A 23309-nucleotide genomic window follows, 5' to 3' on the forward strand; every position below is an offset into this window, starting at 1 on the left:
AAAATTTTAGGTCATGATTGAAGTAGTCGAAGTTGGCGCAAGACAAGAGTTAAAATTTGAAAGAGGAGAACAGAAATGAAGGTCGATGGTTTTTTTTTTTTTTTTTTATAGAGAAGGTAGAATAAATTAACAGAGGAAGAGTGATAGTGAAATAAGAGAAAGAATAAAAGAAATTGAAGTTAGATGGTATTGAGGAAGGATAAGATAGGGAAATGAAGGAGGGGTAGTTTAGGGTGGGTTAAGAGGGTGGGTTATTGGAGGTAGAAAATGTGGGTGGGAACTTTGTAAGGCATGGAAAATAGAACTGGGGTTTTGGAATTTGGAATTTTTGAGAAGATGAATTAGGAAGTCAATACCATCTAACTTCAATTTCTTTTATTCTTTCTCTTATTTCACTATCACTCTTCCTCTGTTAATTTATTCTACCTTCTCTATAATAATAAAAAAAAAAAACCATCGACCTTCATTTCTGTTCTCCTCTTTCAAATTTTAACTCTTGTCTTGCGCCAACTTCGACTACTTCAATCATGACCTAAAATATTTTCAATTTAAAAAATAGCGCACTGTGCATATAAGTTTTCATTTGTTTTCTGATATTGCGCTTTTTACTATATTTGTTTCTCTTTACAATTGTTTTTTCAAGTCAACTGTTTTCCAAGAACTTAGCAGGAGCACAAGTACTCATTCAGTTATACTGATTTGCGTTGTATATTTCTATATATACGTACTTAACTTCCCACAACCGAGACAAATACTGGACCTTCAGGATATTCTCCATTCTACTTTGGCGTTCGAGACCGCAGCGCATGACTTTGAATGTGCCGCGCTGATCACCGGGAGCTGGTGGTTTGCTTCTACAAATTTATTCGTCTGCGACTTCAAGTTATTTATGATCTTCATATATTATTTGATTGTGTTGTGACTTTGTGCCTGACAGAGTGTGGAAACTGACCCATTTGACCGTTCTCCAATATTCATAAGCATTTTGAGACTTCGCCTATCATTGCGTGTGCCATACTACCATTCTTAATATTACGTACTGTTTTCTTTTAAGTGACTCACAATTTCTACCCCCATCGTTAATTTATGTTTCATCTTATACCGATCCAGAGTTCACTTAATCTTTTTCTTTTTCTTATGCATTGTTTTACATGTTTTTACGGCTGACGATGACCTGGACTAGGGTCGAAACCGGTCCCATTTATAGTTACTATTAAATAAGAATGTAATCACTACATTTCTTTCTTTTATGTATTGAATAGGTTGAACCTCTTTTTCAATTATTTAATTTTTAACGTTAATACTTTCAATACGGAACAATGAAATTTTTATCTTTAAACCTACACTTCCCTCAAAAACCAACTGAACAAGTCCTGGATGTCTTAAGTTGTGTCCTATCGTTCTATCTCTTCTTCTCGTCTAATTTAGCCAAATCGATCTCCTCTCACCAATTCGATTCAGTATCTCTTCATTCATGATTCTATCTATCCATCTCACCTTCAGCATTCTTCTGTAACACCACATTTCAAAAGCTTCTATTCTCTTTCTTTCTGAGCTAGTTATCATCCATGTTTCAATTCCATACAATGCCACGCTCCAGATGAAAGTCTTCAAAAATATTTTTCTAATTCCTCCTTCACTGTTCGAAAGGCCTTCCTTGCATGTGCTATTCTGCACTTTATGTCCTTACTTCTGCCATCGTTAGTTATTTTACTACCCAAGTAACAATATTCCACCAGTTCCTTTAATACTTCATTTCCTAATCTAATATTTCCTGCATCACCTGACTTCGTTCGATAGCACTCCATTACTTTTGTTTTGGACTTATTTCTTTTTTCATCTTGTACCCCATGCCCAAGACTCCGTCCATAACATTCAGCAACTTCCGGATCTTTTGCAGTCTCAGATAAAATAACAATGTCATCAGCAAATCTCAGGGTTTTGATTTCCAATCCTTGGATTGTGATTCCCTTTCCAAATTCTTCTTTGATTTCCTTTACTCCCTGATCTACATCAACACTGAAGAGGAGGGGGGACAAACTGCAGCCTTACCTCACTCCTTTCTGGATTGCTGCTTCTTTTTCAAAGCCCTCGATTCTTATCACTGCAGACTGATTTTTATACAGATTGTAGATAATTCTTTGTTCTCAGTATCTGATCCCGATCATCTTCAGAATCTCAAATAGCTTGGTCCAATCAACATTATCGAATGCCTTTTCTAGATCTACGAATGCCATGTACGTGGGCTTGTCCTTATTGATTCGATCTGAAGCCAAACTGATCTTCTCCAAACTCAGTTTCAACTTGTCGTTTCATTCTTCTGCAAATAATACGTGTTAGAATTTTGCAGGCATGAGAAATTACACTAATGGTGCAGTAGTTTTCACACTTGTCAACACTGGCTTTGTTGGGAATAGGTATAACAACATTCTGCTGAAAATCGGATGGCACTTCTCCTGTCTCATACCTGTTACACACTCCTAAGGCAGTCAGTAATTCAGAGAGAATGTCACCAATTCCAGGTGCCTTGTTCCTATTTAAGTCTCTCACAGCTCTGTCAAACTCTGACCTCAAAATTGGGTCTCCCATTTCATCAGCATCAACAGCCTCTTCTTGTTCCAGAACCATTTCATCTACCTCTTTACCTTGAAGAGAAAAGAATTTCATAGTGTTCCGTATTGAAGTGAGTTCACTATCAAGTTGAAAGAAGACATATGGTGGTTCAACCTTTCAATACTATTAAAATAAGAAATGCAAGTTTTACATTCCTACTTAATTATAACTGGTACCGGTCATCATCAGCCGATCACAAATAAGTATAAAAGACAAATAGAAAAGGTAAACAAATTCAAATATTTGGGTGAGACAATTCAAGAAAATGGTTTAGAAAAATCTGCTATAGAGGAGAGGATACAAAAAATGGAGATGGAAAGAGCGTACGGTATAACTAAGAATACTTACAATAAAAAGTGCTTATCAAGAAAACTTAAAATAAAGCACTACAACACAGTAGTGAAACCAGAATGCCTTTATGCCAGCGAATGTCTAGCACTGAACTACAAGCTTGATAAATTAGAAATATTAGAAAGAAGAATTATAAGGAAAATATTAGGTCCTCTAAGAATTGCAGAGTTTTGGAAATTAAGAAGTAACAATGAAATTTACCAGAACGTAGAAAACATATCAGAAACAATAAGAAAAAGGAGATTGCTATTTCTTGGACACATTTACAGAATGGATGACAATAGACTAACTAAACAAATCTTCCAAGTACCTGTGGGAAAAGAAATCAACTACCACCTGGATTCAAGAAGTCAAGAAAGACCTGGAAAGGAACAACATACGAGAAGAAGAATTATTGGAAAGAAAGATTTTTAGGAAGAAAGTCTTACAAATGGAAGGATTCCAAGGGAGGAAGGAAAAGAAAACAGGCACAAAGTGGACTGAAGACAGGAAAAAGAAACACAGTGAAACAATGAAAGAATACTGGAAGAAAAGGAAAGAACAACTAAAGAAGAACAATTGAAATTGTAACGTGGTCCTTAGAAGGCTGGAAAGCAAGAAGAAGAAGAAGAAGAAGAAGAAGAGACAATGCACAGGTAAATAAAATGTGAAGTTTAAATAATTCCGTCAGTTGCTGTTTGTGAAGCACTAAAACACTTTAGGGAGCACTGTGTGTTGAAATCTCAGCCAATGACAAATAAGTATAAAAGATGATGCTATAACTTCAAGAATCTAATAATAATAATAATAATAAATAATAATAAATAATAATAATAATAATAATAATAATAATAATAATAATAATAATAATGATGTTATTTGTTTTACGTCCCACTAACTACTCTTTTACGGTTTTCGGAGACGCCGAGGTGCCGGAATTTAGTCCCACAGGAGTTCTTTTACGTGCCAGTAAATCTACTGACACGAGGCTGACGTATTTGTGCACCTTCAAATACCACCGGACTGAGCCAGGATCAAGAATCTAACATACAAATTTCTTTAACTTGGATATATTTCTTTTGACAAATAATATACAACTATATTGTTCTATTTCACTCATATCAGCATTTATAGGCTTGATACTTGAACTTTTTCAATTTTTTCATCGGATTTCCACAAACTTTTAGAAGCACAGTGCCGACCGGCACGTCTTGCTACTCTTCAAGAACTTGCTCCATACTACATTTATGTATTTGATCTACGACTTCATGTTTTTCTGAACTATCAACACGCGGTGGTGAACCGTAAAATTATACAGTGCCTCATGAACTGCAACTGAAAAATAGGTAATTGATTCTAGACTTCTTCATAACATTGAAATATCAACAAGCAGTGCTCCCTAAAGTGTTTTAGCGCTTCACAAACAGCAACTGACAGAATTATGTCAACTTCACATTCTATTTACTTGTGCATTGTCTTTTATACTTATTTGTGATCGGCTGATGATGACCGGTACCAGTTATAATTAAGTAGGTTGTAAAACTTACATTTCTTATTTTAATAGTATTGAAAGGTTGAACCACCATATGTCTTCTTTCAACTTGATAGTGATCTTTACCTTGATACAACTGTTGGATACGCTTCTGCCATGTCTTCTTTCCCTAGAAGTGGCTTTCCATCTGAGCTCTTAATATTCATACACCTTGTTTCCCTTTCTCCAAAGGTTTCCTTGATTTTTCTCTATGCAGCATCTACCTTTCCCAGGACCATACAACCTTTAACATCGTTGCACATTCTATCCACTTCATTCTTTAATCACCTGTATTCTTTTCATTTTTTGCATTTGTGCATTTTCGTCATTCATCGATCAGACTTAGTGTCTCTTGAGTTATCCATTGATTCTTAGTTGATCTTTCCTTTCTTCCTAATACTTTTTTATTTTCAAAATCTTCCTCCACTCTGAGGCTGCCAAAGACAAAGAATACACAAACAATTTCATTCAAAAATTTTAAAAAATAAGTAATTTATGTCTCAGTCTGGCGAGTATAAGAGCGCTTTCAGCTCGTCCTTGGTAGTGATGTTAAAGGTCTTCATAGGGACTGACCCTCTCGCACCGACCATGAGACCCCTCACTTCTATGGCACTGTAGGCTGGTAGATAGACTTCTTTTCTTGGTCCACTTCGTCTGCTTGGTCGGAGTGTCTTACTGTGGGGTCTAATATATATCCTATCTTCCCTTTAATTGCGATCACATCAATCCTTCTCGTGCTGCCATTTACTCCGATGCCATGGACTTTCTCACGGAGCGTCTGTGCTATGGATGACCTGATGTTGTGATGTCTCGTGTTTCAAAGAGCTTCACCGAAGGCACAGGAACCCAAGACGTGAAGTAATGTTTCAGTCTCGCTACATCTTCTGCATCGGTTACCATCAAGGGACCTTACAGGTGCAACGTTACATGTCATTTTCAGCGCATCTCTCCACTCCGTGCTAGAAAGGCCATCGTGGTTTCTAACCCAGCGATTCACAGGAGAGAACTACACTCCCTGACCTTTACTTCTCAACTGGCACCATTTTTCAAATTCAGATTGTCGTCATTTATTTCAGAGTTTCTTGGTGTCGCTCACCGTGCCTGTTCTTCATATCCTCAGTTTTACCATTTACGTTTAACTCAGTTAAGCATCTGTTAATTTCTTCGTCTAGGTTTCTAGTAGCTTCAATATATTGGTTCTGTTTATATTCTGAATCAAGGCTTCCCAACTTGCTCTAAAAACACCCAACCCTTTGCACCGTTTATCTGAGTAAATCATAGAATCCGGAGTGTCAGTAGGAAGGGATAAGATCTCCTTCAGTGTACTCTTAACAAGTTTATTAGCATCTTCCAAAAATCGCTGCGGTCTTTTACCTGCAGGAACGCAGAGGAACTGGTAAGTCAACGTAGGACCAACAATTTAGAATTGAAAATTTCTGATCCGGATGAAGCCAGGGACAGGATGATAACGAGGTGAGATTCTGCTGAAGAAGTGTCATTGATTTCTTGCAATCAAATAACATAGTATCTGCATAATTTACCCCGAAGTATTTGACACATTTATTCCTCGAAATACATTTAATCTCCATACCTTCTTTGACTGTAATGAGCCCTTCGTTTATTTCTCCTCTACTGATATTAATAACTTTAGATTTTTCAGGGTTTATTGTTAGACAAAGTTCACGAAACCTTTGTAAAGCTAGTTTCGTCAGTTCTACTGCAGAGTCTCGGTTTTTTCCTACAACAACTGTATCATCTGTGAAGCCTAATATTGTTAAAGGTTGCAGTTTGTTGGCAAGAGAATAACCATGCATGTCACATAGTTCTTTTTCACCAATTTCTCAAAAAATGTGATCTGTTGTGAGATTGTATAAAACTGGCGACAATGGGGATCCTTGCATTACGCCACGGTGTAATTTAATGGGATTCGTTTTCTTGAAATTGGCCTGGATCTGAATTGTATTATTCTCCTGAAGCTTGAAAATTATATTGCTCAGCATCAGCTTGCTTGGCGCAGTTAACGTAGCTAACATTTTCCATAAGTGTAAATGGCCCACATTGTCGAAAGCCTTGCTTATGTCTAGGGAGACCAGAGTAACATCTTGTTTGTTATGTTTGGTGAGTTTTACACAGATCTGAGTAAAGCGGTGTTTATGATGGTGCCAGATGATTTGATGAATGCTCTTTGATGTTTGCTAAATTGGATGTAACTCCTCAATCTTGTGTCAAAGACCTTCTCGATGACACGGCGAAGGACTGAACATATAGTGATTGGCCTCCAGTCTGACAGTTCTGTTGGATCTTCATTTTTAGGTAACAAAATGGTGCGCTCTTTTGTGAACAGTAATGGAACATGCCGGTGTCTGTAACATTATCGTAGCAATTTTAGCTATGATATTTGATGCCATATCATCTTTCATAGTTCTGACTAGAACTCTGTCGGGTCCGGCTGACATGTCCACAGCCATTTGTTTCATAGCCAGGATTACGTCGTCCTTGTGCACTGTTACATTGAAGGTTTCGTCATGTACAGCATGTTCCCTTTCAGTCAGCAGGTCGTCGTACTGTTCGCGTTCACAGTTGTTAGGTGTGACAAAAACAGATGAAAAATGATTCTCAACATGCTTGATATCAGCCGTACAGTGAGTCGTTTGGTCATTCAGAGCATTTCTGATGGCTTTTCTTCGCTGGTTGTAATAGAGATACTGCATTTCTTGGTATCGGTACGGATTAAGTCTCTTTTCTTTATCTTTATTTGTTGCCCTCTGCGGATTTGAGTGTTGCTTGTAAGTTCTCTGTAGCTTTGCATCTCTCTTCATTTTCCTTGCCTCAAAATATTTTTTTGCCGGGTGTTTAGGACTTGATAGGAGATCTATGGCTTTGGCTAAGAAAACAGCGAATTCGTCGGCAGACTTGTCGAACTGATCCGAGCTCATTTTGTAAGAAAACTTACAATTCCACGGGTTCAAGCTCTATTGGTCCCACCGGTTTCCTACTCTCATTTTGAGAGCAAAATTCTTCGTTATTGTATGTTTCATCACCTTGTGAAGCGGCAGAGTGGTTTACGGTAGGCTGTCTCTGTACTATTATACTGATGCGCGTATCGAGTTTTACGTAGTGTTTGCCGCAGTGGGGACAGGGTAATCGTGGTGGGAGCTTGCAATATGATCTACCACACTCGAAGAATCTGTTGTTTCATTACTGGCTTTCGCAAATTCAGTCTCCATGTCATAAAATGTAATAAGATGTTGTTAACAAGCCTTGCGATTTGTTAATTTGATTTTCCTTATCAGCTTATGCACTTATCTACCAAGTCTGTACAATTAAACTGAGATTAATATAACACTATACGTGGACAACCACCTTAAGATTTGTTACTATAAAATGCTATCAACACTTCTCTGTAAAGTCGCAGATTAGAAAAAAAAGACCCCAAAAACGCTTCGACTTTTAATGTAATAACAATGAATGAACGAAAAAACTGATCAAAAATACTCTTAGGGAAAACTTCACATAAACATCAAATAATATCTCGTTACTCACTCCATAGCAGCCATATAACCAAATATCATAAGCATCAAGCGGAAGATAATTATCGTAGACATCGTAAAGCAGCAGAAAGAACCTTAAAAAAAATATAAACTACAAACCGACTGTGCAAATGAATCTGAAACACAGAATAGCGTTGACTATACATCAATAACACTTAGTAACACAGCACATGGTTGTAAACAAAATGCAAAAAAACCAAACCAAACCCCATGGCAGTACAGCCCTTGAAGGGCCTTGGCCTACCAAGCGACCGCTGCTCAGGCCGAAGGCCTGCAGATTGCAAGGTGTTGTGTGGTCAGCACGATGAATCCTCTCGGCCGTTATTCTTGGCTTTCAAGACCGGGGCCGCTATCTCACCGTCAGATAGCTCCCCAATTATAATCACGTAGGCTGAGTGAACCTCGAACCAGCCCTCAGGTCCAGGTAAAAATCCCTGACCTGGCCCCTACACCACGGGGCTGGGGAAAATGTAAATAACACTTAAAATATTGCTCTACAGTCCTCTGCAACGGATATCATTAGCAAACACTATTTAAATATCCAATAGCAATCATATAAATAATCCAGGAATAATGAAAAGGAGATATAAACCATATAAAACATAACAGGATCAAGTTTGTCTCCTGGCTTAGCTAAGTCACCGCCTTCTACAGTTCATGACTGTCCATTCTTCTTCTATTGTGTTTCCTTCAGTCTTTCCATTTAGCCCTTGTGCAACATGTTCCTTGAAACAATCACACAGACTCTTTTCACTCAACTTGTCTAGATCCCATCTCCTTGCATTCCTTCCTTTCTTCAATTTCTTCAACTTCAGATGGCATTTCATGACCAACAAGTTGTGGTCAGAGTCCACATCTGCTACTGGGATAGTTTTGCAATCCAACACCTGGTTTCTGAATCTCTGCCTAATCATAATGAAGTCTATTTGATACCTTCCAGTGTCTCCAGGTCTCGTCCACGTATACAGCCGTTGTTTGTGGTGTTTGAACCAAGTATTGGCAAGGACTAAATTATGATCGGTGCAGAATTCAACCAGCCAACTTCCTCTGTCGTTCCTTGGTCCCAATCTGAATTCTCCTCCTGCATTACCTTCTCTTCCTTGGCCTACCACTGCAATCCAGTCTCCCATCACAATTAGTTTCTTGCCACCTTTTACATACTACAGTATATTAAATCTTCTATCCCTTCATATACTCTTTTGATTTCCTCATCATCCGCTGAACTCAATTATACATTCCCGGAGACTACGTTTTTCCATATTATTCGTTCAAATTATGTGGTCCTGCAAGCATCCTAATTAAATCAAGTTGTAAAAATCATGCATTATCCCTTCCTCGAAGAAATGATTTCCCGGATCAACCGTTTAGAAATTTCAGTCCCATCAACGCTAAATCCTCGATCATGCATTTTTCAAGAAACTGTATCTCATGAAAGGACGGCTACGGCATACTTACAGATCTTTGTGTTAACGTCCTAATCATTGCGGTATGTATGTTGAGTAATTTGAGGAATTACTCTGCCGTACTGGAAAAGCGATCGGCAGTGAACTTGCGTAAGGGACCATCTTAGCATCACATTCGGGTGGTATTGTTTAGAGAATCGTCAGAAATCATACTTTACCTCTGGAATATTTCACCTGGGAGGAAGCCATCATCAGTACATCATTCATACAGAGAGTGCTGCATGTCCTTGGGAGTTAGTTACGGTTGTAGTTTCCCGTTGCTTTGAGCCGTGCAGCAGTATCAACACAGCTAAGCCATGCTGAGTTATTACAAGGCCATATCAGTCAATCATCTAGACTATCGCCCTTGCAACTTCCGAAAGGCTGCTACCCTCCCCCTTTCGAAGAACCATTTCTTAGTCTGGTCTTTCGACAGATACCCATCCGATATAATTGCACCTGCGGCTCGGCTATCTGCTTCATTAGGACGTGCAAGCCTCCCCACCACAGCAAGGTCACATAGTTCGCAGGATTCTTAATTCATTTAAAGCAGTTTCTATTCTGAAAATACATTCTGATGTGACTTGCGTGGATCAAAACTCCGCCAAAAGTGTCATCTAAAATGCATGGTTCTGGAAAGTATAATCAAATGTTTCCATGGTTTTCAATATGTTCTAATTTTAACAATGTTCTCATTTCTTTGATGATGGTGATGAACAGATACTGGGAACACTAAATCGCCAGACTCACCTCATTCTCATCCACCGTACAAGACTCCACATCGCCGGTGCCATTCTTCAAGCAGTTGGTCACACCCATTTCAAACGAGACCTTAATGTTCAACCCAGCCACCACCTGAAACAACACATTTTAATTTGTTCATTCTACCAAAGATAAATTACGGAATTATACAAGACCAGCAACACCTTGCCTGTAGCATTAGGTACGACAAAACATTTACATGCACCACAGTTTAGATAAAAAATTCTGCCATGCAGAAACTAAAGAAATAAATGACATGATGCCAATATGGCTGCAAAAATAGACTGATATTCAGAGTCAATGTGACACTGGAGAGGAAAGTGCCCATCCCCACAGCAAGTGGAAACCATCAGAGTTTTGATAAAGATCCAGTGAAATTGTAATATATTTTATGAAGATAAATCATAATTTAGAAAGTGTGTATTGTACAAGCAGGACGCTCTTGAGGTCCCTTGGGTCTTCTGCCTAGGACCTCCAAGTTTTAGCTCATCTTGGCAACTGTGTTGGCTCCTACGTATACCACCATGGAAGGCTCTCACACATTTTCTTGCGGACTGGTGCGTTCACTGACGCTGTCATTGGAAACATTATCTAATTTGGTGACGCCTGCTCTCTACGTCTCCGTTACGTGCCTTAGTCAGTCCGCCAACACTCACAGGCGTAGAGTGCGACAGTATGTCCAATCCTTCATGCTCCACTTCATGCAGGCTACATAAATTCTTGTGTTGACTTTCTCGCCGTCATCAGCTATCGTGGAAGCACGGTATTTAAACTTTATTACTGCCTGTCGTTGCCATTTCTGGTGCATATGACATCACGCTCAGTTTTCTTCTTGTAGAGGCAGAGACCCAGACCGTACTGCACTATTCTTGAGTTTCGTGCTGTTGATCCAGCTTGTTCTCTGTAGCTAACATGACATCGTCAGCATAGAGAATGGCAGGTCATCTGTCATGGTGTCCATCGTTAAGCTGAACAGGAGCAGCAACAGGGCAGAACCTTTGTGTATGTGCTCCCAGCTTCACACCATGTTCTCGAAATGCTAGCCAGATGAGTACACCAGTTATAGTGCAATTCTTTGCAAATTCAGCTCGGTTTCAGAGACAAGGTGAACGACCTTTGTAGCGAGAGAGAGCAGTTGGATTAAGTGTGTGGAAAGTGTGTGGAGGAAAGGGTACCAGGGTAGAGTGTTATCCAGGAATTACGTTGAGGCAGATGTTGAGGAAAGTAGAAGAGAGGGAGGAGGGGAAGGAGAAGATGGTAGTGTTTCACGTTGGTACCAACAACGTAAGGCAAGCTGATATAAGTACCAACATAGTTGGAGAAGTGTGGGATCTGGTAAATGCAGCACGGGTGAAGTTTAAGAAAGCGGAGATTGTTATTAGTGGAATACTGTGTAGAAGGGATACTGACTGGAGGGTGATTGGGGATTTAAATGAGACTATAGAGTGGGTATGTGGGAAACTGGGAGTGAAATTTCTAGATCCTAATGGGTGGGTAGGAGATAGGGATCTGCGCTCAGATGGCCTTCATTTAAACCGCAGTGGTACGTATAAGTTAGGAAATTTGTTTGGAAGGGTAATAGGGAAGTACATTCAGGGAAACGGAATGGCCTAGGGAGCGGTGATAAGGGAACAGGGAACTGGAAATCAAGTAGGGATGACATAAAATTGTTAGTGTTGAACTGTAGAAGTATTGTAAGGAAAGGAATAGAATTAAGTAATTTAATAGATATATATTTACCAGATATTGTAATAGGAGTTAAATCATGGGTGAGAAATGATATAATGGATGCAGAAATTTTCTCACGGCACTGGAGTGTGTAGGATGCTAAAAGGTTTGTTTTTTCACCTATTCAATACATATAAATTTTATAAATTAGGAAATATTATTGATTCCACTTGAGACATGTTTCGCCCTTCATTGAGGGCATCATCAGTCAAATTATCACCTCAAGGTAAAAAATCAGGTACCTGGTTAGTAGTTGACATGCACAAATAAATACATATTCTTAATACACATACAAAACATTAAGTATGGGAAATAGTTGTAAAAAAGTGATGGTTGAACATATAGGTTTATAGATGAAAAGTCAGCACCAATGCGTAAAATTAACATAGTAGAGTTCGGCAGTGGTGCTCTGGAGAAACAATTGAGGCAATCATAGGAAAATAAAAAGTTTAAAAATATTTACATTATAACAATTAAGGGAGAAAAGGTGTAGTGTTCGGCGTCAATGTTTGTAACCAAAAATTGATGTCAAAGGTTGGTAACTATACAGTATTTACATTGTTCAATTGAACAGTTGAGATAAAGTTTTAAAAATATTTACATTATAACATTCAGCGTAAATGTTTGTAATAAAAACTAATGTCAATGGTTGGTAACTTATCGTAATTACATTATCTAATTGAACAGTTGAGAATTTACAATTATATACATAATTACGCAAGAGCAGCTTGGTGCGCAAGGATAAAAAAATTTCTAGTACCAAGTGCGTCCTGATGTTTTAGAGGTTGTAAGAAGGAATTAGCATTGACATTTCAGAAATATGTAGAGCAGTTTATTTTAGTTAAAATCACCGGGGGTAGGGAAATATTTCATAGCCATATGAGGTTTTATAGGCTTCAAGTTGAAAGTTTTCCGGTTTCAACCCACAACATTTTCCTAATTAGCAATTACCCACTAATAACTGTCACCATTGTTGCCATTCAAACGCACGGAATACCCATGAATCTCCATCCACACTGACCAGTCTCCGTACCGATCTCGGCGCTGCAACCGGACAACTTTCAACTTGAAGCCTATAAAACCTCATATGGCTATGAAATATTTCCCTACCCCCGGTGATTTTAACTAAAATAAACTGCTCTACATATTTCTGAAATGTCAATGCTAATTCCTTCTTACAACCTCTAAAACATCAGGACGCACTTGGTACTAGAAATTTTTTATCCTTGCGCACCAAGCTGCTCTTGTGTAATTATGTACATAATTGTAAATTCTCAACTGTTCAATTAGATAATGTAATTACTATAAGTTACCAACCATTGACATTAGTTTTTATTACAAACATTTACGCTGAATGTTATAATGTAAATATTTTTAAAACTATCTCAACTGTTCAATTGAACAATGTAAATACTGTATAGTTACCAACCTTTGACATTAATTTTTGGTTACAAACATTGACGCCGAACACTACACCTTTTCTCCCTTAATTGTTATAATGTAAATATTTTTAAACTTTTTATTTTCCTATGATTGCATCAATTGTTTCTCCAGAGCACCACTGCCGAACTCTACTATGTTAATTTTACGCATTGGTGCTGACTTTTCATCTATACACCTATATGTTCAACCATCACTTTTTTACAACTATTTCCCATACTTAATTTTTGGTATGTGTACTAATAATATGTATTTATTTGTGCATGTCAACTACTAACCAGTTACCTGATTTTTTACCTTGAGGTGATAATTTGACTGATGATGCCCTCAATGAAGGGCGAAACATGTCTCAAGTGGAATCAATAATATTTCCTAATTTATAAAATTTATATGTATTGAATAGGTGAAAAAACAAACCTTTTAGCATCCTACATTCAGTATCTTCAATACGGATAACAATGATTTTTATCACTTGCAACTGGAGTGTGTATCGTAGAGATAGGATAGGAAGGGTGGGAGGGGGAGTGTTCATTCTGGTGAAAGAAGAATTTGTAAGCTACGAAAAAGTTAAAGATGAGACACATGAAATTCTAGGTGTAAGGCTCATTTCTAAAGATAATAGGCAACTTGATCTATTTGGAGTGTACAGATCGGGAAAGGGTAGCACTGACGCGGAATTCGGAATTATTTGATAGGATAGTCAGCTATGTGGGAAACGACATGGAAAGAAATGTGATTGTAGCGGGAGATCTGAATTTGCCAGATGTCTCTTGGGAAGGAAATGCGAACGACAGGAAGCATGACCAACAAATGGCAAATAAGTTAATATGGGAAGGACAGCTGATTCAGAAAGTGATGGAACCAACCAGAGGGAAAAATATCCTGGATGTCGTGCTGATAAAACCAGATGAGCTCTATCGGGAAAGTGAAGTAATAGATGGTATTAGTGATCATGAAGCTGTTTTTGTGGTAGTTAAAAATAAATGTGATAGAAAGGAAGGTCTTAAAAGTAGAACTGTTAGGCAGTACCATATGGCTGATAAAGCAGGCATGAGGCAGTTTCTAAAAAGTAACTATGATCGGTGGAAAACGGTAAATAAAAATGTAAACAGACTCTGGGATGGGTTTAAAGAAATTGTTGAGGAATGCGAAAACAGGTTTGTACCTTTAAGGGTGGTAAGGAATGGTAAAGACCCACCTTATTATAATAGAGAAATAAAGAGACTAAGAAGGAGGTGCAGACCGGAAAGAAATAGAGTTAGAAATGGCTGTGGAAGTAAGGAGAAATTGAAGGAACTTACTAGAAAATTGAATCTAGCAAAGGAGGCAGTTAAGGATAACATGATGGCAAGCATAATTGGCAGTCATACGAATTTTAGTGAAAAATGGAAGGGTATGTATAGGTATTTTACGGCAGAAACAGGTTCCAAGAAGGACATTCCAGGAATAATTAATGAACAAGGGGAGTGTGTATGCGAGGATCTTCAAAAGGCAGAAGTATTCAGTCAGCAGTATGTAAAGAAGATTGTTGGTTACAAGGAAAATGTCGAGATAGAGGGGGAGACTAAGGCCAAAGAAGTAATAAAATTTACATATGATAATAATGACATTTACAATAAGATACAAAAGTTGAAAACTAGAAAAGCGGCTGGAATTGATCAGATTTCTGGGGATATACTAAAGACAATGGGTTGGGATATAGTACCATATCTGAAGTACTTATTTGATTATTGTTTGGTCGGAGGAGCTATACCAGATGAATGGAGAGTTGCTATAGTAGCCCCTGTGTATAAAGGAAAGGGTGATAGACATAAAGCTGAAAATTACAGGCCAGTAAGTTTGACATGCATTGTATGTAAGCTTTGGGAAGGCATTCTTTCTGATTATATTAGACATGTTTGCAAAATTAATAACTGGTTCGATAGAAGGCAATTCGGTTTTAGGAAAGGTTATTCCACTGAAGCTCAACTTGTAGAATTCCAGCAAGATATAGCAGATATCTTGGATTCTGGGGGTCAAATGGACTGTATCGCGACTGACCTGTCTAAAGCATTTGATAGGGTGGATCATGGGAGACTACTGGCAAAAATGAGTGCAATTGGACTAGACAAAAGAGTGACTGAATGGGTTGCTATATTTCTAGAAAATAGATCTCAGAGAATTAGGGTAGGTGAAGCTTTATCTGACCCTGTAATAATTAAGAAGGGAATTCCTCAAGGCAGTATTATCGGACCTTTATGTTTTCTTATATATATATAAATGATATATGTAAAGGAGTGGATCTGAAGGAAATAGGCCTTACAACAGAAGACACCAAAAATAAGATAAAATTGAATACAAAACTCAAGAATACAAACCTCCGCTTTACCCTTACACAAAACAAACCAACAACACGCACATTTTCAACTGAGGAAAGGGCACGAAGATCGGAGCGTCTGAAGAAGTACTGGGAGGACCGCAAAGCCCGAACAATCCCTTCAAAGAGACCTGAACGACGGACTGACTAAAGTGATCCTATGTGGTCATAAAAGGAGAAGAAGAAGAAGAAAGGAGTGGAATCGGAGGCAAGGCTTTTTGCGGATGATGTTATTCTCTACAGAGTGATAAATAAGTTACAAGATTGTGAGCAACTGCAGCGTGACCTCGAAAATGTTGTGAGATGGACAGCAGGCAATGGTATGAAGATAAACAGGGTTAAAAGTCAGGTTGTGAGTTTCACAAATAGGAAAAGTCCTCTCAGTTTTTATTACTGCGTTGATGGGGTGAAAGTTCCTTTTGGGGATCATTGTAAGTATCTAGGTGTTAATATAAGGAAAGATCTTCATTGGGGTAATCACATAAATGGGATTGTAAATAAAGGGTACAGATCTCTGCACATGGTTATGAGGGCATATAAGTCTCTGGTAAGACCCCAACTAGAGTATGGTTCCAGTGTATGCGACCCTCACCAGGATTACCTGATTCAAGAACTGGAAAAAATCCAAAGAAAAGCAGCTCGATTGGTTCTGGGTAATTTCCGACAAAAGAGTAGCATTACAAAAATGTTGCAATGTTTGGGTTGGGAAGAATTGAGAGAAAGAAGAAGAGCTGCTCGACTAAGTGGTATGTAATAGATAAGAAAAATGTTCCACCGATCAATACATTTATTGTGGATGAATTATTACACTAGTACCGGTTTCGACCTATCTTGGCCATCATCAGCTAACACACATATTTACAGTCATGGGATAAATTACAAAGAAGTTACTTAAGACCATCCGGATGTCTGATAAAAAATGGAAGTAAAATATATTGCAGTATGTTGCGTTAAAATAGCTCTGATTAAAAGTAGTGATGGTTAGAATAAATTAAAACCTATTGATTGAGCATGGACATGAATACATAAACATATTAAAATATATATGCCAATCATAAGACACTAAAAATATATAGCACATTAAACACATTAAAACATGGTATTTTAAAAACGTCTATTAAAATTTGAGTTCATGTTGCGTTGCATTCATTCTTCAATCCTCTTGTAGTTCTTGTGTTGATTAAGTTGAATATCGAGAATGTTCTATGGTTGATACACTTTGTGTTGGTATGTTATAAGAACTCTTGTCAGTAAAATTTGAAAATTAAGCAACAAATTAAGCTGATGATGGCCAAGATAGGTCGAAACCGGTACTAGTGTAATAATTCATCCACAATAAATGTATTGATCGGTGGAACATTTTTCTTATCTATTACATTGAATCCAATCAATACAGAATATGAAACTTATAAATAATAATAAGTGGTGTGTTCCGAGCTGTCAGTGGAGAGTTGGCGTGGAATGACATTAGTAGACGAATAAGTTTGAATGGCGTTTATAAAAGTAGGAAAGATCACAATATGAAGATAAAGTTGGAATTCAAGAGGACAAACTGGGGCAAATATTCATTTATAGGAAGGGGAGTTAGGGATTGGAATAACTTACCAAGGGAGACGTTCAATAAATTTCCAATTTCTTTGAAATCATTTAGGAAAAGGCTAGGAAAACAACACATAGGGAATCTGCCACCTGGGCGACTGCCCTAAATGCAGATCAGTATTGATTGATTGATAACCAGCACACTGAGCGGGGCTTCCATTCTTCTTAAAAATGGCTACAGCGAGTCTCTGCTCCTAACCATGCGAGTTCTGCTGGAAGATCACCCGAACAAGTGGCCTTTGTCAGGCACTTGGTCAACAGAAATGGTTAGCATTCATCACGATATAGATGTTGATTCTCATAGGGAACCTGAAATATTTGTCCCAAATGAGTAAATTTATAATACCAGTATAAATGGTCCGCTATTAGACATTATAAATTAAATTTTCCAGCTAACTCATTCCTGGTTGCCAGCATTGCTAAGTTGGGCTCATCAGTTGGTACGTAGCACACCCACCAAGATGCATGGCTAGTGCATACCGAGGAGGCCACTGGCAGTGCCAATGCACTATGAGAGACTTTGTCTCATTACCAGCCTGCTTGGCCAACAGATAATATAGATGTTGATTCCCCCAGTATTTATAATTTATATTGGTATTAGCATTCATCCGTCGCACCAGCGTTCATGAAACAGTTCATCAGCGAAACGACGGATGTGTTCCAGTTTGAGATTTAGTGAGTCAGTACAGGACAAGAAACACTCTTGTCAAGTTTAATACTGTGCTTCGTGTTCTACTTTAATGTCACGCTTAAAAGTAAAATCTCCTAGTTAAAGACGATCCTGTACAGGCTTTAGGGCTTATGCCATGTCAACAAAATAAGAGAATTGTGCTCTGCATCCTCAGAAAAAATCTCGACTGTCCATGAGAAAGGCTTCTTAAACAATGACTCTTTGAATTTAGACGTTAATATAGAACTGGAGATGGTACGTTCAATCGCCACCAGATGGCTCCCAGGACGTCGTACAACGCTAGCGTTCGAAGCGGAAGCTGACCGAACTATCAGAAAAAGTCTAAGCAGTTCACATAACGTGTGTACGTAACGTATGACATTGACACAAGCCTGGAATGAAACATCAGGCGACGAGGAAGGAACAAATTTGGAAAACACCAAGACGAAATAACAATAGAGAAGGGACAGGGAAGGGAACTACCTACATAAATTCTTAATGGCTGGCAACCAAGTATTACTTAATTGATAGCCGGTGTCTCTGTTGAAACTGTTAGGATTTCTACGTATTTCCACAGCTTCCCGTATAATCCTGGACCTGTAGTGTCTAGTGTGGGTAAGAGCTCGAGCATCTTGGAACATGACATCATGACTCGACGATAGAGTGTGCTCAGCTATTGCCGATTTGTCTGGTTGGTTGAGACGAATATTCCGTACGTGTTCTTTGATACGGGTACCAATGGACCGGCATGTTTGGCCGATGAAGTACAGGGAATTTCGTATACCCCAGGATGTAAAAGTGAGGACAATTTGTCCTTGGTTTTATTCAGACTGTGAGCAATTTTAGTGGCGGTGCCAAACACGGTTTTTATATTGTGTTTGCGGAGGACCTTGGCAATTCGATCTGTCGTGTTGTGAATGTGAGGCAAGTAGGCAGTTCCGTTCACTTCTTCCTGCTGTGAGCTTTGCTTGGTCGTTTCTCTGGGATGCAGGGCTGCATGAATCTGCAAATCGCTGTAACCATTACCCTTGAACGCGACTTTGAGCGTGTCCATCTCCACCTGGATATGGGATGGCTCACAAATTCATCTCGCCCTCTTGGCGAGTTACATAAAATCAGCTTCATGGTCCACATCGCACTTACACAGATTCACAACTATTTTTTATTTTCCATCTTGTCGATACACTAAATTGCTTAAGGCAAATTATTGGCTAAAAGTGGTACTGTACATGTTTCGTATAGTATAAACATCTTCAGCCACATAACACTGTTTAGATGAAAATTTCATATAATGACTAAGTATCAATGCTTTAGAGGAAGTGACCTTAAAATTAACATAAGAAGATCGACAATATTAAAAACAAAATACCTAAGTCATTATATGAATTTTTCATCTAAACAGTGCTGAAGATGTTTATAATATACAAAACATGTACCACTTTTAACCAATAAGTTGCCTTAAGCAATTTAGGGTATCGACAAGGTGGAAAATAAAAAATAGTTGTGAATCTCTAGGCGAGTGTCACGAGAATGCCTGGTTTTTGTGCTGGATGGTGGCGAGAATCTGCATGAAGATAGCGATTTGTGTGGGTACGCTTACGATAGACGGTATGTCCTAAGGAGCCGCCCGGTTTCTTTTTTACTAGAACATCCAAGAAAGGAAGGCATCTGTCCAACTCCATCTCGATAGTGAATTTTATTGAAGGATGTTGCTGATTTAAGTGGTTTAGAACTGGATGAAGTTTCTCAGGACCTTCTGTCCAGACCACAAATGCATCATCAACATACCTCCACTATATCGTAGGTTTGACAGGCGATGAAGCAATAGCCACCTCCTCAAAATGCTCCATAAAGAAATTAGCCACTCCATCCATCTGTTCGTAAAAATTCCCACCCCACAAGAAATAGCTGGAAATCATGCAGTGGTAAAATAGTTTAGTAATGTCCTCAGGGAACAGGTGTTCAATGAGAGACATGACTGAGTCAATCGGCACTTTAGAGAACAAGGACTCCACATCGAAACTCATCAAAAGTGCATTAGGTTGAAGGGTTACGGTTGACAGTTTGTTGACGAAATACCAAGAGTCCCTGACGTATGATTCAGTACATCCTAGGAAGCAATTTGCGTAGGTATTTAGCCAGAGCATACGTAGGAGAACCTATCGCACTAATAATAGGTCTGAGGGGAACATCTTTTTTTATGGATCTTAGGCAGTCCATATAATCTAGGTGGCACTGCATCCTCCGGTGACAGATGTTTAGCCTCCTCTTTTGGAACTGAAGATTGCCTTAAGAGCTTCACGGTGGCATTTGACACACGAGTGGTAGGTCACGTGAGCTCAGTCTGTAAACAGGCTCTGACAATACAGCCGAGACCTTATTCTTATACTCGTCAGTGTCCACAACCACTGTCGCATTACCCTTATCAGCTGAGAGAATTGTCAGTTCAGAATCATCTCTAAGTTCCTTCAGAGCTCTCCTTTTGCATCTTGTTAAATTGGGCGCGGGTACAACGGCGGATCTTACGAGTCTCGCACATTTCTGTCTTAACTGCTCAGCCTCATCCGTAGGTAGTTTGTGGATGGCTGCCTCAACGGAAGTAATTAACTCCTCAGTGGGAATTTTAGAGGGCGCGACATCAAAATTAAGACCCCTAGCTAGAACTGCCGTTGGTTCTTGTCCAAGGATTTCTTGGAAAGGTGGACGAGAATTTTACTAGCATCCGGGTTTGTGCGAGAGACCGCCCGTTTCTGAGCTAGACAGAGGAACTTTGATTTTTTGTCTGAACAACACCTGGTTGAATTTTTGTTCAGCCTGTGTAGCAGTAATGTGATCGAAAGTCAACCACAATTTCCACGAGAGAGTGTTGCTTAACAGCAGGTGTAAACGAAACAACTCTCGAGAGACTGAATCCAGTTCCCTATGAGTGTATGCACTGAACAAACATGAATATCACAAGTTGCTCATCTACACAGAAAAGGATACCAACTCAAAAACAATGGCTGCTGTAGAAATGACAAAATAGTTTGCCATCAACCACAACATTCTTGATGTGTTATCCAGACTTCATCAATGGTTTAAATTAAGACTATATATTGTGTCATATCAGTGTTTATATCATTATTGGTTATGTGTGTGCTTATGTCTTCCAATTGGAGTGTGGCTGGAGTTGACCCAATATATATGGGGTCGAAACTAGTCCCAGTTTTATAAGACAGTATACAAACTAATAGTATTGAATAGGTGGACCCTTCCTACCGTTTGATAGTCACATGTCTGCTGACAGAGAGAGCTTAAAGAATAAGTTATTCACAGAGTTTCGTCGGCATTTAAAAGCACAGTGCCGGACATTGCGAGTGTTGTGCTACTCTTCAGGGACTTGCGCCTTGCCACATATAAGTGATTGATCTACGACTTCTGGATTTTATGATTTAAAATCGCGCAGTGCTAACCCGTATTGTCTTATTTTGCTTCTTGAACTGCTTTTGTAAAAGACATATCCTTTAATTTTTTGTTTTCCTATGCATTGTTTTTGTATTTTAAATCGGCTGATGATGACCTAGATTGGTGGTCGAAACCGGTACCGCTTTCAACCAAATAACAATGTAAGACTACATTTCTTATTTACTTGTATTGAATAGGTAGAACCACTTAATTTCTTGTTTCAATTTAATTCTGATACAGGTCAATACGGAACATTATGAAATTTTTATCTTTAAATTGTCCTGATCCACAAGAGACTCACCTGTCTGCTGGCAGAGAGAACTCTCACGAGCTTCATCTTGCGCACTGACTCGTCCTGATCCACACGAGACTCACCTGTCTGCTGGCAGAGAGAACTCTCACGAGCTTCATCTTGCGCACTGACTCGTCCTGATCCACACGAGACTCACCTGTCTGCTGGCAGAGAGAACTCTCACGAGCTTCATCTTGCGCACTGACTCGTCCTGATCCACACGAGACTCACCTGTCTGCTGGCAGAGAGAACTCTCACGAGCTTCATCTTGCGCACTGACTCGTCCTGATCCACACGAGACTCACCTGTCTGCTGGCAGAGAGAACTCTCACGAGCTTCATCTTGCGCACTGACTCGTCCTGATCCACACGAGACTCACCTGTCTGCTGGCAGAGAGAACTCTCACGAGCTTCATCTTGCGCACTGACTCGTCCTGATCCACACGAGACTCACCTGTCTGCTGGCAGAGAGAACTCTCACGAGCTTCATCTTCCGCACTGACTCGGACTGCATCTCCAAGGAAGCCACGCCGAGCCGAGATGCCATGAGGGCCTCCGCGCTGTTCACATCCAGGGGTGAGTATCCTCCAAGCAATCGCCTTACTGCCTGAAAATATTCACGACAAGCAATTTTGAATGTGGAGAACTCTCATGTACCATTGCCACTTGTCTTTGAAATGTGACATGTCATCTACAGAAAGATTGGAACATGATGACAACAGGCCGTTGTGGGGGACTGGCCGTCTCCTCAAGCTCATTTCAGCTTCTCTCCCACCACCAACACTTGACAGATCTTCAGTGTTGGTGTGAAAAGGAAACTGTTTAAACACAGGATGCAGCAGTGCTACGAACAACTTACTCTCTTCCTGCGGTCTGTGCACTCGACACTGGTCACTCTGTGCGTGTTTGTCCACGGCTGGTCCCACACCACCACGGTGCACTCCCTGGTGCTCTGTAAGGTACACAAGCAGCTGGTTAACACCCAACTAACCATCAGATACTGTTACAACACAACTGTTAACCACTCACCTCGCCCTCCTGGAGAGAACACCCTTCAGAGTCGGCGGTGGCACTCTTCAAACAGTCGCCGAGACCCACCTCGATCACGATACGAGTGTTGGTACCGGCCACCACCTGCTGTTCCGCACTCTTAATGCTGACGAGGACCATCCGGTTATCAGAGTCCGATTCTCCGTCCAGGTGTAGTAGAGCAGTCCTGGACGCATTCAGGACGGCCTCGCTGTTCACGTCGACGGGGCGGTAGGAGCCAGGGGCAGCAGGCAGAGCTTCCTACAGGAGAACAATCTCAAGTAATTACAATACCCTTACATGTCTGTCATACGCCCTACTGAATTTCTTGCTATAATCATTTATTCCACCGTGGATTTCCTTCATGGCGTTACAACCTTGAAGCCCCTGGGTCTACCAAGCGCCAGCTGGTCGGTCTGAAGGTTACGAGGTGACCCAGGATCATCATCTCGGTCATTATTCTTGATTTTCTAGAGCTGGGCCACTATCTCACTATCAGATAACCACTGAATATTTTTGATGA

The 23309-nt window shown here is 39.5% G+C and overlaps 1 protein-coding gene across 3 annotated transcripts in view; it reads right to left on the reverse strand.

Annotated features, from left to right (window-relative positions):
* Positions 1 to 23309, reverse strand: part of LOC136884388 (uncharacterized) — a 267201-nt gene that overhangs the window by 106862 nt on the left and 137030 nt on the right. For 2 of the 3 annotated variants that reach the window (XM_068229938.1, XM_067156526.2), the window contains 4 exons: positions 22787 to 23047; positions 22617 to 22709; positions 22212 to 22364; positions 10218 to 10322 (listed from right to left, as the gene is read on the reverse strand). In XM_068229938.1, the coding sequence (XP_068086039.1) occupies positions 10218 to 10322; positions 22212 to 22364; positions 22617 to 22709; positions 22787 to 23047 (612 nt within the window). The remainder of the gene's footprint in view (positions 1 to 10217; positions 10323 to 22211; positions 22365 to 22616; positions 22710 to 22786; positions 23048 to 23309) is intronic. The other variant, XM_068229937.1, reaches the window with a different exon arrangement.

The sequence above is a fragment of the Anabrus simplex genome, chromosome 12 (assembly GCF_040414725.1).
Source record: "Anabrus simplex isolate iqAnaSimp1 chromosome 12, ASM4041472v1, whole genome shotgun sequence".
NCBI lineage: Eukaryota > Metazoa > Arthropoda > Insecta > Orthoptera > Tettigoniidae > Anabrus > Anabrus simplex.